We start from the raw sequence: 22,730 nt of genomic DNA on the forward strand, positions 1-22,730 counted from the left end.
ACAGCCTGCACAAACACAGCATCACTTCTAACATAAAAATGGTGTACTGTTTTGTTTTTGGCTGCAATCACTGAAACAGTCGTGAAAAGTGCAGGTTTTTTTGGTTCCCAATGGAGAAGGGAAGACAAGGCAAACGGGAGAGGTCGTGTCGGTAAGTGTTAGCCTACACATCTAACCAGAGTAGCTGCGTCCTCTCACCTGCCCAACCTCCTCGACATGTTTGAGCTCCGGGTCATAAACAAACTGCAACACATGTCCACTTCCTCCGCATCGTAACTTTTTCTTTGCATTATCACTTTGTTTGCCGTGTAATTTGCCAAAAAAACTCAGAAAGTGACATGTTTCTGATGGGAAGTAGAATTATGCTCTTTCATTTTACCCCTTTAGCACCCACCCTTAAACGAGACTACGGTTCCCTATTGACTGTAGGTGTGAGTGTGAATGGGTTTGTCTGTCTATATGTGTTGGTCTTGTGACTGACTGGCAGCCTGTCCAGTACGGTGGCTGGGAAGTGCAAAAACACTTTTACAAGAAGTTCTGAAACAAATTTACAAATGACAGATTCTGATGGAAAGGGAATTGCCGAACATGATGGAAGGGGAATGTACCCGGGATTGGCTCCAGACCCCCCACCCCAACCCTGTAACCCTTAACAGTAATAAGTGGGTTCTGGAAATGAATTGACGAAAGGAATGGTTATTGTGAGACACGATTGGTCAGTTTCGAGCGGATGCTTTCTCTGTGCTGGCTGTCGGTAACTGTTTGTGGTGGATGGAAGATATAAAATCACCTTGTAGAGGTTTATTTGCAACAATTTCAGGGAGAATTAAACACTGGCCAATAGATGTACAGACACACCACATGATAAAACCGAGGACGCAGGTTGGTACCTCCGTTAAAGGCATGAGTTCTTTACAGACCCATCGCAGTACACTGTCCTGATTAACCGGTGATAAATCTATAGGTTGTAGTAGGAGACAGAAGGATCACCCTTGGCAGAGGCATGTGCTCCCAAGAATAAAAATCTTGAACTTTCCTGTTTTTGAGGCTCACCAGCGGATTACAGGTTCATTGTATTTACTTTGCTGAACTCTTTTCCTGTTTGCTGACTTTGACGAAGATGCACTTATCTCCTGCAGGGTGTTCTTGAGCTGACCAGCTGTTGAGAAGGGTTTGTTCTTTGTCCTAGCAAAAGTTGTACTGTCATTTACTGCACTTATCTGTGGTCTTATATTTAATTTGTTGTTTCCAAGTTCAGAGGTACATTCTTTCTTTTTCACAATGTGTTCTACCACATGAAGCATTTTTGCAGTAACAGTTCTTCAGACTGCAGACGGTTAACAGCAACAGATAACTGTAACAGGTGAAATCACATGTCGAGCTTTTATCTGCTGGCTTTAAGTGGAACAACGAGGGAATAACTGACGACTAACTGGGCTTTGAAAAATAAGCGACAGGATAAAAACAGTATTTACACTGAGTTTGAAAGTCTGCGCTTTGAGATCACATTCATTTACTGTTTGTGGATCTGAATGTCGGTTAAAATGTGTAATTAGATCACGAGAAGATTTTGTATGATTGACTTCTTGAGAAACATTCTGCACTGTTTTTCTTCTCTCACACTCAGTCTTTTCTTATCGTTTTGCCCTGTTGTTTCTTGTAGATGGTCCCCCTTACAGGCTCTTCTTCAGAGTCAAATTTTACTCATCAGAGCCAAATAACCTGCGTGAGGAATTTACAAGGTAAAAAAAAAGATGACATGCACGCACGCGGTTTTCTCTGGAGCCTAACGAAGAGGTCCAGAGAGGACGTCGGGCTAATTAGTTTGCTGCTGCTGGCAGATTGAAATCAAGGCCAAATGGACAGAGATTTGTTCAAATACGAGGTCTGTCCATAAAGTATAGGTCCTTTTTATTTTTTTCAAAAACTATATGGATTTCATTCATATGTTTTTACGTCAGACATGCTTGAACCCTCGTGCGCATGCGTGAGTTTTTCCACGCCTGTCGGTGACGTCATTCGCCTGTGAGCACTCCTTGTGGGAGGAGTCGTCCAGCCCCTCGTCGGAATTCCTTTGTCTGAGAAGTTGCTGAGAGACTGGCGTTTTGTTTGATCAAAATTTTTTCTAAACCTGTGAGACACATCGAAGTGGACACGGTTCGAAAAATTAAGCTGGTTTTCGGTGAAAATTTTAACGGCTGATGAGAGATTTTGAGGTGATACTGTCGCTTTAAGGACTTCCCACGGTGCGAGACGTCGCTCAGCGCTCCCAGGCGCCGTCGTCAGCCTGTTTCAAGCTGAAAACCTCCACATTTCAGGCTCTATTGATTCAGGATGTTGTGAGAGAACAGAGAAGTTTCAGAAGAAGTCGGTTTCAGCATTTTATCCGGATATTCCACTGTTAAAGGAGATTTTTTTAATGAAAGACGTGCGGACGGGTCCGCGCGTCGGGACGCAGCCGGCGCGGTGCTGGGGCACAGGAAAAACACCTCTGTGTTGATAACCATTTGTAAAATCCAGGCGGCTTTTGATGGCTTTCAGTGGAGTGAGTATATGAGAAATTGTTTAACAGCTGGACATGTTCCAACTTGTCCTTAAGGCTTCCAACAGAGGTGTTTTTCCTGTGGCGGAGCGTCGCGGCGGCTGTGAGCCGACGCTGCAATCCGCCCGCACGTCTTTCATTAAAAAAATCTCCTTTAACAGTGGAATATCCGGATAAAATGCTGAAACCGACTTCTTCTGAAACTTCTCTGTTCTCTCACGACGTCCTGGATCAATAGAGCCTGAAATGTGGAGGTTTTCAGCTTGAAACAGGCTGACGACGGCACCTGAGAGCGCTGCGCGACGTCTCGCTCCGTGGGAAGTCCTTAACCGAAAACCAGCTTAATTTTTTGAACCGTGTCCACCTCGATGTGTCTCACAGGTTTAGAAAAAATTTTGATCAAACAAAGCACCAGTCTCTCAGCAACTTCTCAGCCAAAGGAATTCCGACGAGGGGCTGGACGACTCCTCCCACAAGGAGTGCTCACAGGCGAATGACGTCACCGACAGGCGTGGAAAAACTCACGCATGCGCACGAGGGTTCAAGCATGTCTGACGTAAAAACATATGAATGAAATCCATATAGTTTTTGAAAAAAATAAAAAGGACCTATACTTTATGGACAGACCTCGTAAACTGTATGCGGGAGATGACAGCCGATGTGTGATACGTTAGTTGAGTTACGGTGTTTTTGCAGTTCTCACTTTTTTCTTTTTTTAATCTCAACAGGTATTTGTTTGTGTTGCAGCTTCGACAAGACATTCTGTCTGGCAAGTAAGTGTCTGTCAACGAATCACAGATACTGAACATATTCACACACACATATTACATTTAGAGACACACTAACACAGCAATGTGCATGGCTCCTTTTTCTTTTTTTTACCCTGAACCTATTTATCATATTTATTATTTGCATCCATCTCTCCCTTTTCTATTCCCGCTTACTCCAGTTAAGGGTCACGGGGAGCTGGAGCCTATCCCCGCAGTCATGGGGCATGAGGTGGGGGTACACCCTGGACAGGATGCCAGTCAGTCACAGGGCTTATTATTTATATAATCTGTTGAATATTTTTATGATTACCAATTAAGCATTCAGTCTATATAATGTCAGAGACAGTTTAAAAATACAAATTCTTCTTCTTATTATTATTATTAGGGGAGGTGATGGTCAAGTTGTTAAAGCATTGGTCTTGAGACCAGAGGATCCTCGGTTCAAATCCCAGCCTGACCGGAAAATCACTAAGGGCCCTTGGGCAAGGTGTGTAGTGGGCACCTTGTATGGCAGCGCGCTCACATCGGGGTGAATGTGAGGCATTATTTGTAAAGCACTTTGAGCGTCTGATGCAGATGGAAAAGCGCTATATAAATGCAGTCCATTTATTTACCATTATTATAAAGAGAAAAAATAATTATCCCATACCAACAAAATTGTTTAAGGATCTATGGCCCATTCTTGGGCCGAATGTGCTGGAAATGATAAATCTCTCGCTAATTTCGGGATCGGTTCCTAAATGTTTCAAGTCTGCAGCGATTAAAGCATTACTTAAGAAACCCAATCTCGACCCTAGTGTATTGAAAAATTATAGGCCGATATCAAATCTATCATTTTGTTCTACAATTCTGGAAAAAGTGGTTTTGTAGCAGCTCGTAGACTACCTTAGTGAGAATAATCTTTTTGATCGATTGCAGTCTGCTTTTATAAAATATCACTCCACAGAGACAGCTCTCACTAAAGGAGTGAATGACCTTCTGCGAGCAATGGACTTGGACACCACTATGGTTTTGGTACTGTTGGATCTTAGTGCAGCGGTTGATACTGTGAATCATCACATTTTACTTGAGAGGCTGGAGAATCATTTTGGGATTACTGGATCTGCCCTTGCGTGGTTGACGCCATATCTTAGGGCCCTGTCCCACTGGCGTTTAGGAGGATTTGCGCATGAAATGAGGAGACAAAAGCTGAGCGTCCGCAACAAAGGTGGGCGGAAATGACAAATGTACCGGGGTGGATCAGCGAATACATGAGGAAGAAAAGCGGATATAACAGGGAACAGAAGTGAAGGTGACCGCGGAGGCGCCCCCATGAGGGGCACAGTGGCTGTGATGCACTCGCTTCATCCGTGCCCACTCTGTCTGCATGCGCGTCATACCATTTGCGACCGTGATGTGGCCGTGCTGGGCACGCATCATATCTGTTTTGCACGCGGTCCCGGTCTGCCGCCAAGCCGCGCCAACCCTTCGGTTGCAGATATCAGCGGATGACAGGGGATATGCGGCGCGTTGGTTGTGTATGTCCTGCATATGTCTTCAGTATGTGTTCAGGCAGTGATGCAGATCTCATCCGCAGCAGGATTTTTGAGCCGCTCAAAAATCCTGGCTGCGGACATGCGTGCCTCTGCGGATGATCACGGACGTGTTCGGATGGCGGCCGACTCATACAGGAATGTTACACGGTTATTGCGGTTGTTTGGCGGATGTGGGCCACTTTTGTGCACATTCCATCCGCAAATCCTCCAAAATGCCAGTGGGAAAGGGCCCTTAGGGACGTGAAGTTTGGGTTTCCGCAGGGATCCATTTATGCCCCCTGCTTTTTTCCCTTTATGTAGCACCCCTTGAGAATATACTGCAATGTTTTGGGATTACCTTTCATTGCTATGCTGATGATACTCAACTGTACATGCTGATAACTGCTGATAATTTCACTCACATAAAATCTTTAGAAAATTGCCTTGCATCAGTGAGAAGTTGGATGTCTCGTAACATCCTACTTTTAACTCTGATAAGACTGAAATGATTGTTCTTGGTCCAGCGAGGCATCGGCATCAATTTGACCAGCTGGTGCTTAGCTTGGATTCGTGTGCTGTACATCATATGGACAGAGTGAGGAATCTTGGGGTAATTTTTGATCCTATGTTGTCTTTTGACCTCCACATTAGAGACATTACGAGGACTGCTTTCTTCCATTTGCAAAATATAGCAAAGATTCGTCCCATCCTGTCTATGGCTGATGCTAAGACTTTGATACATGCATTTGCTTCTTCAAGACTGGACTATTGTAATGATCTGTTTTTTGGTTTGCCACAGTCCAACATTAGGGGTCTTCAGCTGGTTCAAAATGCTGCTGCCAGACTTTTGACTCGAGGCAGAAAGTTTGACCATATTATGCCCATTTTGGCATCCCTTCACTGGCTTCCTGTCGCTGCAAGATCAGATTTTAAGGTTCTGTTTTTGGCTTTTAAAATTGTTCATGGACTTTCACCTCTCTGTCTGGCTGACCTGGTCAAGCCCTATGTACCTTTGTGTGTTCCTAGAGTGAATAAAAAGTCTGCTAATCACAGAGCTTTCTCCTACCGTGCCCCAGCTCTGTGGAATGATCTCCCGGAACATATACGGCAGTCATTTAATGTGGAGACTCTTAAATCGAGACTGAAAACCCATTGTTTTTCTTGTTTTGTCATTAGTTTTGTTGTGTTATTATGTGTTTTTATTCTTGTGCTCTTTTATGTTTTGTCTTTTTAATTTTTTTAATTTTTTATCCAATTTTTTCTGTTTTTGGTATTATGTTGTGTCGTGAGTTGGCGCTATAGAAAAATTATTAAAATTATTAAATTATTATTATTAAATGCCTATCACAATTGTTCAGTAACAATTAAAGATGGTAACTACTATTTAATTTTGTGATGTGTTGAATATTTTATGTTGACCAATTAATTAAGCAGTCATTTAATAAAATGTCAGACTCTAAAAAATAGACTTTTAGGATATTGATAATCATGAGTAGGGTTCTGTATCGGGAACCAGTTCTTTTCGGGTATCGTTAAGAAATTATTCGATGCATCGACATCAATAGCCTTTTTTCTTAACAATTCCCTTATCGGTCATTCAGAGTGGCCGTTGTTTTTGGGGGTGTTTGTCAGGAAAATGATCATTTCTCTACATTGATTACAGACCCTGCAGCGGGTCTGTAATCAACCATTTCTGCAGCGTGGCTTTGTTTTAAACCTTGAACCAATGAAGAAGTGCTTCGATCTGCTGATTCGTTGGTTCTTTGTTTAATTTTGCCACTAAAACTCTAAAGAGCACGTGTGGGAGTAATATTTACCCATTTTATGTTAAACCGACCTGTTATTGTCTTCTGAAACAGTTGATAGATGTATTTTATAACTTAAAAACGGGACCGATGCTAACGCATTAGCGTGTCTATGGCATTTTCAATGTTAGCGTTAGCATTAAGATGTTCACATCTCATCACGTTTGTGTGCATTTGTTTTCTGTATAATAATTAATGGCTCAAAAATCTGGTTTTAAAACCCATTTAAAGAGGATAAACCCAGCAATTTAAAGGGGTCCATTATAAACTGTGTTCCAAGCTTTTGCAGGTCACACATATTAGAATAGAACAGAATATGTGTGACCTGCAACAGCTCTTAGTGGGGTTAAAAAAAACAATCATTTGTATATTCTGTTATATGTGTCACCTGAGCCAAAATGAGCTTTTCGGGTCTGAATTTTGATCAGAGCAGGTGAGTTTCTGCATGTGTAACTATAGACGTTTTGGACTTTCAGGGCCTTTAACATGAATGAGGCACAGTTTGTTGCTGTATCCTTTTTGTGTATGCTTCAGCTGCATGATATACGAAGCAACTGGGACAGTTGAAATATTTATTTTTATATAACGGCTGAGTGGATCCTTGTCATTTGATTGGTGCTTTGTATGTCAAATGACATGGATTAATTCATCCCATTTGTGTTGCATTGCATTTAGAGTGCAAATTTGGTTCCATACGTTTGGTACCATTGCACTCTGCACACGTGCACGCACACATGCATGCGCGCACACGTGCTCGCGCTCGCACATTTACGCACGTGCTCATGCACGCACGAGCACACACACAAACATACGTGCACAAACACACACACAAAACGCGCACGCACACACAAACAAATCCACTGTGCTGTCTGGAGGCAAGAAGTTGGAATGAAAAGCTGGACTAATTACTACTACACAGTCTTATTTTAGGTAGTACACGCACGCACAAGTGCTGACCCGGTTGCGTGTGTGTGTACAAGCACGCAGCGGTCAACAACTCTACCGAGACGATTTGATTGAGCTAACTGACACTGCTAATTCTTGTAACACACACACACACCCAATCCACTCCGCTGTAAGCCGCCTGGGCGCATGAAGAACTGTTCAGATGAAAAGCTGACATGATTTTTGGCTGGACTGAGGAACTACACAAAGTCTTTTTTGTTTTAATGGAAGTCCGAAGTCAGTGCACAGCATCACTGGACTACACGTCACAATTTGGACTTTAGCAGCAGTGGAACACTAAAATGTAAGTCCCTTTTCTGTTGTTTATGAATTAATAAAATATCAAATGACAAGGATCTATTTTAGCTGTTATATAAAACAAATAATGAATGTTTTTACATTCTTTCAATGGAACTAATATTTAATTTGGTGAAAGCTGGAATATACCATTCAACTTGGTTTTGCCTCATTGAATAGTATGTTCCAGCTTTCACCTCATGAAATATTCGTACCATTGAACTCATAAACATTCATTATTTGTATACTATTTAGTTAACCCCCTATCACCTGCCTCATTTTGGCTTGTCAGTATCTCACAAATAAAAAGTGAAATGTCCATCGATGGGATATACAGGCTTAGAAGGGGTTAAATATTATGCACATATAATATCTATATATTTGTAACTAATATTTTTATAGTTATCTAATTTTGTGTGCGTTTGGTAGTTTTTGGCCTGGAAACTATCTGATGATCATATTTGAACACTGCTAGCACAACAAGAACAAGTCTGCAAAAATGTTTTGTGAAACGTGTCACTTTTAATAATCCACTGTAAAGGTGACTTGTCACTTTATTTATTTTGTTTTGTTCATAAGAAGTTGTAGTTTTGTATAAATTACAATATTTTAAAGAATTTCCAGTAGAAGTGTAGAAGGCAAAGTTGGAGAGGCTCCTACAAAAAAGGAGACCCTGCAAAAAAAAATGTTGGAGCTGTTGGGCCTGTGAGGATGTCTCTACACTGATTTTTCACAAAATTAATATCACTTTGTCCTTAGCTGACATTAAATCATTCTACCAAGTTGGGTCAAATTGGATCAAATGTTGTGAGAAATGTTGTTCACACACACATTGAGGTCAGAAAACAGTACACCCACGCGCAGGTGTAACAAGTCAACGAGTTACGACAAATAAAATCGAAAACATTTGCAAACTGTGAATGTGAGCGTGAAAGGACATGAGATGTCGTCATATGTTGCGTTCAGTTTTCAGGATGGGCGTTCACCTGTGAGAGTGCAAACTCGGGTTACCTGCCCCAGAATCTGGGGGATGTCCGTGCACACAAACACGAGTGTGCACGAACGTACACAGTACCTTAGCTGTCTTCACCCTCTATCTGGGCCACGGATCCCCTGAGCCGAGCTATTATAAAGCCGAAGATCAGGAACAGCGGAGGGCTGCTTATTTTAGGAAAACGGTTGCTCCTGTCCTCCTTGACGTGCGCGCGCTCATAGTGCACAACATTCACACACACTTCCTCTACACACATCAGTGATGAGCTGCTGATGGTTGCTGTTTTTGTCTTATCAGGCTGAAGTGTCCGTACGACGTCTCTGTGGAGCTGGGCGCGTATTGGTTTACAAAGTAAGTCTGAGTAGTATAAACACATGTATTACCTAAATGGAGGCTGGGGGGGGGGAGGTGTTACATGTTATCTTCCACATATCTTTATTGTACTGTTGGCAGGTTATCCAAAAACAATCAACTGAGTTTCATGGAATCTTGTCATTAAAATTCCACCTAAACTGGAACAGAGATGGATAAATATGTAGTTTTGTATTATTGGAACTGCACAATACACTCTAATGAATGTGGTTGTAGTTCAGAGATTTTTTGCCAGTAAAATTCATTTTGCACATTTAAGCATATTTATTAAACACTGTATGCTGCCAATTACTCCCAGTTATATTTGGTTCAAATTCTGCCTTTTAAGCTGAATGTGACTTCTTTTAGATTTGAAACCTTGCTTGAGTCAAACAATGTGTTGACTTTTCCCAAAGTAAATTTTACAGTTATGAGGAGGTGATTATTTCAACCTTTTCCTCGGGTTGGTCTCCTTAAAAGTGTCGCATTCACTGTCTGAGAATAAACAGCCACTCGTTTTGAATTTTCTGTTTTGTTGCATTAAACCACTTTCCCTTCTATAAGCACATTTCAAATCCCAGATGTGAACGTGTCCTTAAGTCGCCAAACATGGAAAAGTAGTGAAAACTGTTAATGATTACAAGTGTATGAACACACAATGGCAGTAAAGCTTCGATGAGATAATGAAAATAAGGAATGAGGCCTGTAAAAAGTATTCACCGCCTTAGCGCTTTCATACTTTTATTGCTTAATGGTGCAATTGTATTGTAGTGTGTTGCTAAAAAAAATCTTCATGAAATCATTTTTAAACTTCTGCATTTTAATGTCAAACCCCCAAAACCAAGTATTTAAATATAAAGGTAGAACACAAAATAATACCTTGCATAATGCCCCATTTTGTACAACACAGCTAATCAACACTTTTACAACCAGTTGGCTTTTCAATGATGCAATTATTGATATTAGAATACAGGTCTATTAGAAAGTATCCGACCTTATTATTTTTTTCAAAAACCATATGGATTTGAATCACGTGTGATTACATCAGACATGCTTGAACCCTCGTGGGCATGCGAGAGTTTTTTCACACCTGTCGGTTACGTCATTCGCCTGTGGCAGTCTTTGAGTGAGGAGTCGCCCACCCTCTCGTCGATTTTTTCATTGTTTAGGAATGGCTCAGAGACTGCTGTGCTTGTTTGATCAAAATTTTTTCAAAGCTGTAAGGCACAACTGAGTGGACACCATTCGATAAATTCAGCTGGTTTTCGGTAAAAATTTTAACGGGTGATGAGAGATTTTGGTCTGGTAGTGTCGCCGTAAGGACGGCCCACGGCACCTGATGGCGATCTGCGCTTCGAGGCAGCAGCGTCTCACCGTTTCAAGTTGAAAACTTCCACATTTCAGGCTCTGTTGATCCAGGAAGTCGTCAGAGAACAGAGAACCTTCAGAAGAAGTCGGCATGAGGAGTTTATTCGGACATTCCATTGTTAACGGACATTTTGTAATGAAAGAACGTGCGGGCAGAGTCGCATGTCGGGCCGGACCTGACCGCGGGGGTCGCGACAGGAAAAACACCTCCGTTGGAAACCTTAACGGGCAAGTTGGAACATGCCCAAGCTGTTAAACAATTTCTCAGTTACTCACTTGTTGAAAGCCATCAAAAGCCGCCTGAATTTTACAAATGGTTTTCAACACGGAGGTGTTTTTCCTGTCGCGGCGCACACACGTCGTGCGCACGTCTTTCATTAAAAAATGTCCTTAAACAGTGGAATGTCCGCATAAAGTCCTCATGCCGGCCTCTTCTGAATCTTCTCTGTTCTCTCACGACGTCCTGGGTGAATTAAGCCTTAAATTAGAATGTTTTCAGGTCGAAAAGGCCGACGACGGCGCCTGGAATTGCTGCACGACGTCCTGCTCTATGGGAAGTCCTTACATCAACAGAAACACCCCATAATCTCTCATCAGCCGTTAAAACTTTTCACCGAAAACCAGCTTAATTTCTCAAATAGTGTCCACTCGGATATTCCTCACAGGTCCAGAAAAAATGTTGATAAAGCAACGCGCGCCGTCTCGAGCAGCGTGTGAAACAAAGGAATTCAGCTGAGAGGGCGGGACCACATCTCACTCAAGGCCTGCTCACAGGGAAATGACGTCACCGACGCGTGAAAAAACTCACGCATGCGCACGAGGGTTCAAGCATGATTGGTGTAATCGCACGTCATTCAAATCCACATAGTTAAAAAAAAATAAAAGGGTTGGTTTATTATCTAAGAGACCTCATATGTGATGAGTCACTGTGGCAAAATGTAGACCACAAAGACAACAGAATACTCTTAATAGCTTCGTGAAAATGTGACTGAAAACAAAGCAAAAGTCAGGGGATGAAGTAAGTCCCATATAGGCCCTGAGGCCTGTTGGTGTCGGAGATTATCCCAAGATTCCGAAACATGATGCAGGTGAGACGCTACGTCTCAGCCTGGACGGGATCAGTCTGACATGGGTCACTTCACCCATTTACTGCTGGGTGGACGGAGACGATGCAGATCTGTGTGTAGAAGTGATTATTCAGGTCAGGTTAGGTCTGTGCTGGTGCCGTGCATCACCGCATCATCACACCATGGAAATGGCCTTGGCTCTGGATGGCAACCATGCCATCAGGCTCACTGGTCCACCCCTACCTCCTGAAAGTAGCAACTATCTGCTGCAGCCAGCTAAAACGTGGCCGTTTTCTTGGCCTTCTCCAGTTGCTAAGCTAAATGCTTAATATATAAACGGCTTTATTTTATGTTTGTATTTGTATTTAAATTACAGCATATTGACTTTTTCCATTTTGAGTTTTAAGGAAATTAAAAAAAAATAAAGAATGAAAGAAAATTGATTGTACAAAATTTTTAATTGATTGCATAAAACAAACCTTTTTATGGGGTAAATCCACTTCATATCCCCAGATTTCTGAACATGTTCCTGACTGCTCATCATCTTATATTAATGAAAACATGCTCTTTCCAGTGGTATAATTGTTTTTATGGCAGACCTTGTCATCCATGCGCAATATGGATTGGATATAGATGTATGAGTATATATTTTCATTTTTAATGCCTGATAAATCAGATAATTTCATTTCTTTTATTATACTCTAACATCAGAAATAAATAGCAAAATTTGAAAGATCAGAATTGCTTCAGTGTGGTGATACAGAGGGCCAAAATTGAACCAAGGCACATTTTCGGGAAGCTACAAACTGACAACCGTGGATCTTCCATCCATACAAGACATCTTGTATGGATGGAAGGATTCCTGTAAAGTTCAACAACCTAACATCCATCCATCCATTTTTTATACCCGTTTACTCCAATTAAGGGTCGCCGGGGGGCTGGAGCCTATTCCAGCAGTCATAGGGTGTGAGGCAGGGTACACCCTGGACAGGATGCCAGTCTATGACAGGGCATCAATCTAACAGGAATAGTTCAAAATTAATGACTCATTCAACTTGGATCCTAAATATCTCCAAAACTAAGGAAGATATAAAGGTGAAATTTCATATGGTGTTTCCTGGTAATTATAACATATTTTACTGAAAATGTCAAGCCAGTCAGAAATGGCCCCCTTGGCAGTACTCGGGTGATTTCATGTGGACTGACCCAAGTTATGACGCATCGATTGTAAAGATGCAGGAAGCTTGTCGTTCTCTGAGCTAAATGTCTACTTGTGAATGTTTGGACTTCATTATTTGCAGCAGCTCCATCTTCTTCTGTCCTGGTTTGTACATTTGTCTGCGTTCAGGTGAGCTGGGAGACTGCGATCCCTTGGAGCACTCTCCAGTTCTGGTGTCGGAGTTCCGTTTCACTCCCAAACAGACTGAGACTATGGAGGCTGACATCTTTAGCAAGTGGCTGGAATTCAGGTGAGATTAAAAAGTCATTGATTTATCAAGGAGCACTGCTGGGCTCTGTAATGTTTGCTCACAATCATTAGCTGTTGTATTGCTTCTTGTGCTTCTTGTGTGTTTGGGTGTTGAAATAATGTATTGGAGGATCCGGATGCAGGGATTTGACCTTAGCTGATTCATACTGACACTAAGTGGGAACACAAATCATTCAGTCACTGTCTTTCAATGCCACTTAGGAGATTGTCCAGCTTCCTCCACCCCTGCGTTTTCTCTCTTGCTTTGTGTCGGCATTGCTGCCTCTCCTCTGGGGAAAAAGATTAAGAGATTAATCTGTGGAGGGTCTTGATTGATTCTGGGCAGTATTTAACCCCGTCATCATTTGATTGCTCCTATTTCGGATTAGAATGCATCCACATGCACATTCCCTGAGCAGGCTGAGACGTATGTGGATGGGCCTGTGCTAAACTAGCCTCTCTCTCTCACACACACACACACGCGCACACAGGCAGGAGGTTACTGGAGTATTTCATCTCGGTACAGTGTAGGTAATCAGCAGGCGTCACAGAGAGATCTGTAAGCGATATTTGTGCTGTGAAATTTGATTTTGTGTTCTAAGGGGGAAGAGTCCATCCCAAGCAGAAATTTCCTTCCTCAACAAATGTAAGTGGCTGGAGCTTTACGGAGTGGACATGCACTTTGTTAAGGTGAGTGTATTTTATTTAAAATATTCTTTCCATTGTATGAATGGAAAACATTCATTATTTGTTTTGTATGACACCTAAATAGCTTCCTTGTATCATGTATGCGTTTTTACTAAAAAAAAAAAAAAAAAACGTAGTGGAATGAAAATTCAATGGAGTGAAATGTATAGAACCAAAATTAACCATAAATGTAACCACAATTGCACAAAAAAGTATGTAAACCATACAATGGAATATGTTTCTATACAGTGGGACTAATAATACTGGTTAGTGCAGCAGATAACCAAAACAATTGTTCAGTTTGTGATAAAAGCATGAAATGTGGCACACATATTCTAAATTAACTCATGTTTATTTTCAGATATGGAGACATCTTGGAGTTGACCTCTAATGAGCTACAAGGGTCAATAAAGAATTACACTGGGGTCAAAATATAAAAATTCTCCAATCATTTTGAAACCTATACCACACTATTTGTGTGATCATAAGGATTCCAAAAATGTATAGTTTGGCCTATCCATGACTGAATGTTCTGAAGTTATGGGGTAAAAACAGCAAAAATGGTGACAAAGGTCAGTTTCAGTTTGTACAGGGGTGAAAAGTTAAAGTTACTTCAGTTTTGGTAAAAAGTGATGCAAATTATTGGTTGAGTGAATAGGATTAATAAATGGAATAGTTTTGACTATGTTGAATGCTTGGTCTCCAAAGTAAAGGTCAAACAAGGTTGATGTCCATTGGATTCTATAACATGACATATGTTACCTCATAACATAACTAAGCGTGACAGATGGTGCAAACTATTCCTTTTTAAAATACTATTAACTAAACCAATAATTTGCATAATTTTTTTACCAAAATTGGAGCAACTTTAACGTTTGACCCCTGTACAAATTGAAACTGACCTTTGTCACCATATTTGCTGTTTTTACCCCATAACTCCAGAACATTCAGTCATAGATAGTCCAAACTATACCTTTTTGGAAGCTGTGTAATCAGATAAATAATGTGGTATACTTTTCAATATGATTGGAGCATTGTTAAAGTTTGACCCCTGTGTAATTCTTTATTGACCCCTGTAGCTCATTAGAGGTCAGCTCCAAGATGTCTCCATATCTGAAAATAAATATTAGTTAATTTAGAATATGTGTGCCACATTTCATGCTTTTATCACAAACTGAAAGATTGTTATGGAAATTTTAGCTAAGCTGCACCACTAGGTCAACAAAAAAAAAAATGTTTTCTTGCATGGACTTTGAGAACTGATTTAGGGTAACTTTGGGGTGCTGAATCTGAATCTGAGCTCAGATTTCTTCTATCACATCATGTTTGTTTGAGTTTGGCCACTAATCATGCACAGAAGCAGCTTCAAAAGAAGCAAAATGTGACCAAGATCTGTAATATCGTTTATGGCGCTGAAGAGGTGTGTGGGACTGCAGCTTTTGCTTCAATGCTTGATACGAGAAATATGTTTTCATATCTCAAAAATGTGATGTGATTGGCAAAACTAACACCAGATTTGGATTCAGTGCCCCCAAATGACCCAAAATCCGTTGAAAAACTTGAAAAACGTGTTGACCAGTGTAATCAATGTCATGTGACAGACAATCCACCAATCGTAGACCTATTTTGGTATTAGGCAAATGCAAATATCAGTCATTGTCACTGCGTTAAAAGTATTGCTTAGTGAAGGATAATTGCGCTGTTGTTTTGTTGACTTATCAGGGCAGAGATGGTGGAGAATATGCGCTGGGTCTCACTCCCACTGGTATCTTGGTGTTTGAGGGCTCCAATAAAATCGGACTCTTCTTTTGGTAAATATGTCAAAAGCAGTTTTACTTCCGTCTATTAAAGGTTATGTTGAGCAAAATAGCTATGTACACATAAACATGTTTGACACTTGATGGTAAACATTTGCTCGAGCCTGTTTGGTCCAAACCTGCTTGGTTTGCTCTTTTCACTTTGGTGCGGTCTGGTCCTAAAAGACAGTGTTTGGTCAGACTATAAGAAGTGGTCTCACTCCAGATCAAATTGTGAAATGATTTTTGTGGACGATTTGCTCTTAGTGACTAATTCCAGGAAGTTCCAACAAAGTAGGCTGCTGTCACTCTAGAACCACCCCTTTTACAAACCCCCGGAAAAAAACACAAACTAACGTTTTAGGTTTCTCCGATGACCCCAAAACGCAATCAGGATGTTCCCAAACATAAAAACTGGCATCCAAAATGGGCACCAAAATAGAGTGTTCTGTAATGATGAAGTTATGATGCACTTTATGGGCATTTTAATGGAAATGGGATGTTTGTCTGCCATTTCAGGCACCATTTTGAATTTTCAACTTATGAATGAAATTACTTTTACACTGTAAAAAAAAATTCCCTTGTTTTTAACGGAAAAATTCTGGCAGCCGTGGTTACCAGGAGAATTCTGTAAAAATTATGGTGAATATGTAAATGGTTTTACATAAAATATGTAAATTTTACAGTGTAAACTGTAATTTCATTGTCTATTTAGAAAATAAAATCTAAATTATCTAAATTATCCTCAGAATGTAGTTTAAACGGACACATCACCTCTTTTTCAAACCCTTAATTATCAGTATTTTACTGTACTTACGAAAATTCTTATCTGTAAAATCTAACTGTATTGTACAGTTTTTGGTATTATGGTTTGTCTGTGTTTAAACTACAAACATTTGTAAATTCTACAATTGTATATGATTATTTTAACATTTTTGTACTGTTAAATTCACAGTTCCATTTTGTTCCACATTTTACACATTATTGCTGTAAATTAAACATCATTGCATTGTTTTTCTTTTTGCAGTGTTTTTTTATGTTGTGATTTCACAAGATTTCACTGTTAATTTCACAGATGTAGGACAAATGTGTTTATTGTGACTTAGAACTTTCTTCTCATAGAATAATTTAATATTAATGAATGATTATTAATTTGTCCTTTATATGTTATATTGAGAGTGAATTTCTGGCTTAACACAAACCAGCAAAGTCAAGTGGTCATGCATGGAATTGAACTACTGCTCTGTGGGACAGCACTCGATTAAGGGGGTCATATGATACACTTTTCAACAAGCTATTAAACGTCACAAGGTGTCTTACAAACAGATAACGCTTGTAGCCAAAAATGCTCACAGATAGTGAGGCGGTGAATTCTTATCACAACCAATTATCGGGACAATCAGAAACCGCCTGTTGCTTTAATTGGAAAGGAGCTGTTGGTTCCCACAACTCCTGTACTAGTACATTCCACAGGGGGCCGTCTTTCTGCAACCCTGTCGGTGTCTTGTACGCAGGTCAGACACACTGCACTCATCATCTCAGAGAAAACAAGAGTCCAGATATGCACTTCTGTGACACGACCCGAATGTTTAACATGAAAGCCCAGCAGCATCAAACTGCAGAATGAAGGAAAAAAGCGATTCTGCACAGTACATCCACTTTAGCCACCAATCTACCTCTGCCACACACGTAACTGTTCCTTTCAGCATCTGATACTCCTGTCTGTGTATTTGTATGTGTTATTCAGGCCCAAAATCACTCGGCTGGACTTTAAAAAGAGTAGGCTCACGCTGGTCGTGGTGGAAGATGATGATCAGGTTTGTGTATTTGTCGCGTGTGCACTACAGCTCGGGGTGCACGGCTGTGAAGCCGCTAACGGCACTTTGTTGCTCTGTGACTGTGAAGGGTCGGGAGCAGGAACACACATTTGTGTTCCAGCTGGCGAGCGCCAAGAGCTGCAAACACCTATGGAAATGCGCCGTGGAGAGCCACGCCTTCTTCCGTCTTCGCCAGCCCATTGCAGGCAAGGCCAGCCGCAGCGACTTCACCCGCCTCGGGTCCCGCTTCAGATTCAGGTAGACTCAGACCTGCTGATCATCACTCAGTGTGGCAACTGTATGAACGCTGGAACATGAAAGTTGGCTCACTGTGTTCTGCAAAGCCATATATAGAGGGATACACAGAACAGAGCTTTTGTATCTATGGTTACAGAGTACTCGTATCTATGGTTACATGGACCTGTTCCTATGGTGATAGATATTCCTTTCATATTGTTCATTTTCTTGTCAGACAATTATCTGAGGTAGTCAAAGCAATTTCTCACAGCTGAAGGACGCTGCGTGCCCTTTGTCGGAAATGCAAAAACAAAGCGGTGTGAAATCTGTGTTACGCTGGTGTCAGCAAATAACCAAAGATACAGTCAGTCCAGTTCATAATAACTGTGTCATTTACTCCAATGGACTCAATTCACCACATCATTTATCTTTTCTTTGTAAAAGCAACTACAATGATGTCGGCTGCACTGGTAAGAGTGTAGGCCAGGGTTCAGGCAGCAAAAATGTGGACGTGTGGGCAAGTTAGTTTTCCCGTCCCAAACCAGCTTGTATAGACAATAACTCATAAACAATAAATGTCATTATCTTGTAACTCACCAAATTAATAGGACCAATTACATGATAATAATTTGTGGTCATCTTTAATGGAGCCCAGCAGCTAGAGGAAATCAAAGTGGCGCCCACTTCTCACCTGATGGCGGCAGGATGACTGTAACTTTTAGCAGGTGGGGATGGACCAGGTGTCTGTCTCCATGGTTGCCATTCAGGACCCAAAGCAGATCTGCGGTGTGGTTGATGCTGCAGGCGCGGCATCACTGGAAAAATCCACTTAGTTTTGTCTATGTAATATCCCATAGATGTGTCTGCCACCTGCTGGATGGTTTGGGAATGCTGGATAGATTATGGAAAATTACCAACAGATGTAGTTCAGTTTTCATGTAGTTTGTCAGCCACTTGCTGAATACCGAGCAGGTCATGTGCTTGTCTGTAATCTCTGCCCACCTTGTAGTAGTTTGTCTTTGATATAAAGACGTTAAACGCTGTGTGTGTGTGTGTGTGTGTCCGCTTTTATATCTTGCTTTATTATCTGCTTGTAACGACTTGTTGTTCTTTGTTCCCTCTCGTCTCTTTGTGCATCTCAGTGGTAAAACAGAGTATCAGGCCACTCATGGGGGCAGAATGAGGAGGGCCAGTGCATTTGAACGGAGGCCAAGCAAGCGTTATCCCTCACGCTCACAATCACTGGGCAAAGGTGAGTCTTATGAGTAAATACTGAATGTTGGTGACTAACAGAAAGCTGCTACCTGTGTTGAGTTTTGAGTGCTTCTGTGTGTTAAAGACAGATTTTGTAAAGTTCGTTAAAGAAAGGTTTGAGCCATTATCCGGCTTTATCCACCGCACCAGTCATACTATAGTCCTCCAAATGCTCTAGCATTCTGACATCAACAGTATCTTTGTTGCCATGCAGGCTTCTATCTCACACAACCACAACCAACATCAAATGCAGTACAACTTGTGATCATTTGCAGATTGACGCCTGTGTTTGAGTAGTTTGGGGTGAGGAAGGTGGTGCACAGTCACACAACAAACACCACTTTTCTTGACTGTATGGAGAAAATATCAGAGATGGCTGGTTCTCTATCTAGATGCATTTGTCTGCTGGAGCACTGATCAGTCACCGCATGCCTTCAAAATACTACACCACTTAGCACCAGAGTCCATAGAATTAGGGTTACGGTCACTGGATGTTCCAGTGGGATCCTCAAGTAACTGACTATAACTGTAACTGAGAGGTTTGCCATCTCCAGGATGTGTGCTGGCTGTTGATCGAGGACCAGCCTTCTAGATCTGCTGTACTTTATCCTGGAGCCGCAGGGTCTCGAGTTATTGTATTAACTGGAAGTCACTGCAACAATCTTGACAAAGAGCCTGTACGCTAGAAAGGAGGCACTTAGTGACTTGACCCCGTTTTTCACCTGCAAAGCAGACTTACTGGCTGCTACTAACTACAACATTAGATAGCCACATGAATAGCTACACTTGTGCATCAGCACGCCCTATGAGATAGATATCGCTCAGCACACCACAGCATACTAACAAAATATTTAATGAGTGCAAAAATAATAAAACAGTCTGCTCATGTAGCTGCAGAAAATTTGCCTACTAACACAGTACAATTCCTTTTAGTATTGCAGTTTCTTGGATGAAATAATTAATTTTTGTTCATCAAAAGACAGTGTTGGGTAAATAGATTAGACCAACTGTGTCATACTGTAAGATCACAGAATTCTCAAAAGATTTATGCAGTTAAGGAGCGGGTCAAATCAGTGTGCAGAAATTAAAACCATGCATGATAATGATTGGTTCCATTGTGTTAATAATTTCATCATTCATTCAAATCACAACAAAGTTGCCTCAAGGCACTTCACACAAGTAAGGTCTAACCTTACCAACCCCTAGAGCAAGTACGTAGGTGACAGTGGTAAGGAAAAACTCCCTCTGATGATTTGAGGACGAAACCTCAAGCAGTCCAGATTCAAAGGGGTGGCTCTCTGCTTGGGCCATGCTACCGGCACACTTGACATTACAATTATATGCTGGTGCACAGGATGGGAGGCCTGCAAAAGGAGACACCACTCCCATCTCTGGATGGAGCCGCACCTCAAACAGAGAGAAAAAACAAAATCAGCCATCAAAAAGACCACAAATACAGTATAATTTGTCAGCATTTAGCAACAAGGAAAACAGAAGAAATACTCATGTGATCGCCGGCCACTAGCCTTAAGCTTCATTAATAGTTTCTATTAATAATCAGAAAATGTCTAGTCTCTTAACATAAGTGATCATCTGTTCTAAAAGGATCCTTACTGTGACAGTGACCATTTTTTGAAAATTACACATGATTTGACCTAAAGGTACCTTATAAAGTGAAAACTGGAGGGCCCAGGAAAGACTTCTGTGGAACACCGTATTTCACAGCAGGAATTTTAGAAGCCGGACTTCTGTGAGAAAACCTCTATTTCTAACTTGTGTGTGTGTGTGTGTGTGTGTGTGTGTGTGTGTGTGTGTGTGTGCGTGCACGCAGCCATTCCTTCGACAAAGCCACTACATATCAGGTAAATAATCAAACAGCAACTAAATCTATTACATGTAATAATACATCCATGCACTTTACATCATAACACATTTACTGAAGTGTGCATCATGTGTTTCACTTGATAGAGTTGTGCATGCTCATATTACACCATGTCTGAGGATATTCTATTAATTAGGCTCACTCCTTATGCCATAATCCTTATGCAACAACCTGGAAAGGACTAAAAATTCCTTCTTGTTAAGAAAACACTCTTTTCTATAATTGCCATTCTTTTGCAGCTCTCATGCCAGCCCCGATCCCAGCCTACATCGAGTGAGTGAATTCAGATAGCACACTTTATTTCCACACATGGAAACATACTGGTTTCACCTTGGCAGCAACATTTCCATGTCTTGTCTCTTCCCCTTCAGTATCAGCACAACATTCCTATTGGTCATGAGTCGTGGCATCCGGCCCACCCTGCTCTCACACCTCCTATGTTCCTGCATCCCAGCGGGCACACGCCATCTCACAGGTAAGACTAGACGCACGCTGACCGCAGCGGCCGGCAGCAGGGGTCAAACGTGCACACAGACGTGAGTCTGGATGGCACGTGTGCCATCTGTCTTTGAGGTTCTTGATCACATGCTGGCTGCAGGGCACACTTCTATTTTTAGAGTTGCTCTTTGCGCCTTATGGTCGATATGTTTCCATCATGTCACTCATAAACCTCATCTGTCCGCTTCCTCCCTGCTTGCCTGTTTGTCTGGTCAGTCTACATGCATTGTGTGCACATGCATGTCTGTGTGACCATTCATCTTCTTGTTATATTCAGGCCTTTTGGTGAGGCTGCAAGTCCTGAGGCCAGTCATGTTCCTGTGCCAGAGAGGACCGGCAGCAACCTCCCGAGATCCATCAGCACGGTTTACAAGGACAAGGTCATGACCGCACTTTGACGTCTGTCTGACCTGGGCTTTGTTCTAAAACCCAGAATCGTAACACTGACACTTACAGACTGGTGGAAACACCCCCCCAAAAAAAGAGAAGCTCTGTCGATGACCTCAGTGGGAAAGAAACAGTGCCTCCATCCTTCATCATCAATCTTTTCATCAATCTTTTATTTTTGTCGTCTCCATCACAGTCATGGTCCCTGTGTCACACCCCCCATGTGTTCCACTCTTGCACAGTCGTAAAGCTTCAAGACAAAACCAACCTCTCTGTGCTTTGGTTTGCTTCTGAAAATTTGCCTGTAATCACTGCTAGTGTTTTAATCCCTTAAAGTGGTCATATTGTACTTATTTTTTTTTATTCAACTTTTTCCAGTTAAATATGATGAGCATGCTCCAAGTCCCACAGTTCTATGACTTTGTCTGTAGACCCCCCCCCCCCCCCCCAAAAAAAACATACGTACAGTAGTGTTCAGAATAATAGTAGTGCTATGTGACTAAAAAGATTAATCCAGGTTTTGAGTATATTTCTTATTGTTACATGGGAAACAAAGTACCAGTAGATTCAGTAGATTCTCACAAATCCAACAAGACCAAGCATTCATGATATGCACACTCTTAAGGCTATGAAATTGGGCTATTAGTAAAAAAAAGTAGAAAAGGGGGTGTTCACAATAATAGTAGTGTGGCATTCAGTCAGTGAGTTCGTCAATTTTGTGGAACAAACAGGTATGAATCAGGTGTCCCCTATTTAAGGATGAAGCCAGCACCTGTTGAACATGCTTTTCTCTTTGAAAGCCTGAGGAAAATGGGACGTTCAAGACATTGTTCAGAAGAACAGTGTAGTTTGATTACAAAGGTTGACTGGAGAGTGGAAACCTATACACAGGTGCAAAAATTATAGGCTGTTCATCTACAATGATCGCCAATGCTTTAAAATGGACAAAAAAAACCAGAGACGCGTGGAAGAAAACGGAAAACAACCATCAAAATGGATAGAAGAATAACCAGAATGGCAAAGGCTCACCCATTGATCAGCTCCAGGATGA

At 41.4% G+C, this 22,730-nt stretch overlaps 1 protein-coding gene across 1 annotated transcript in view; it reads left to right on the top strand.

The window, feature by feature from the left end:
* Positions 1-22,730, top strand: part of epb41l4b (erythrocyte membrane protein band 4.1 like 4B) — a 62,572-nt gene that overhangs the window by 26,656 nt on the left and 13,186 nt on the right. The window contains 13 exon segments of the mRNA XM_034174856.1: positions 1,664-1,742; positions 3,271-3,315; positions 9,165-9,203; positions 10,730-10,743; positions 13,002-13,122; positions 13,724-13,811; positions 15,531-15,619; positions 17,352-17,421; positions 17,510-17,679; positions 18,801-18,910; positions 20,744-20,774; positions 21,034-21,067; positions 21,166-21,269. Coding sequence (XP_034030747.1) covers positions 1,664-1,742; positions 3,271-3,315; positions 9,165-9,203; positions 10,730-10,743; positions 13,002-13,122; positions 13,724-13,811; positions 15,531-15,619; positions 17,352-17,421; positions 17,510-17,679; positions 18,801-18,910; positions 20,744-20,774; positions 21,034-21,067; positions 21,166-21,269 — 994 coding nt within the window.

This window comes from Thalassophryne amazonica, chromosome 7 (assembly GCF_902500255.1).
Source record: "Thalassophryne amazonica chromosome 7, fThaAma1.1, whole genome shotgun sequence".
In the NCBI taxonomy this organism is placed as follows: Eukaryota; Metazoa; Chordata; class Actinopteri; order Batrachoidiformes; family Batrachoididae; genus Thalassophryne; species Thalassophryne amazonica.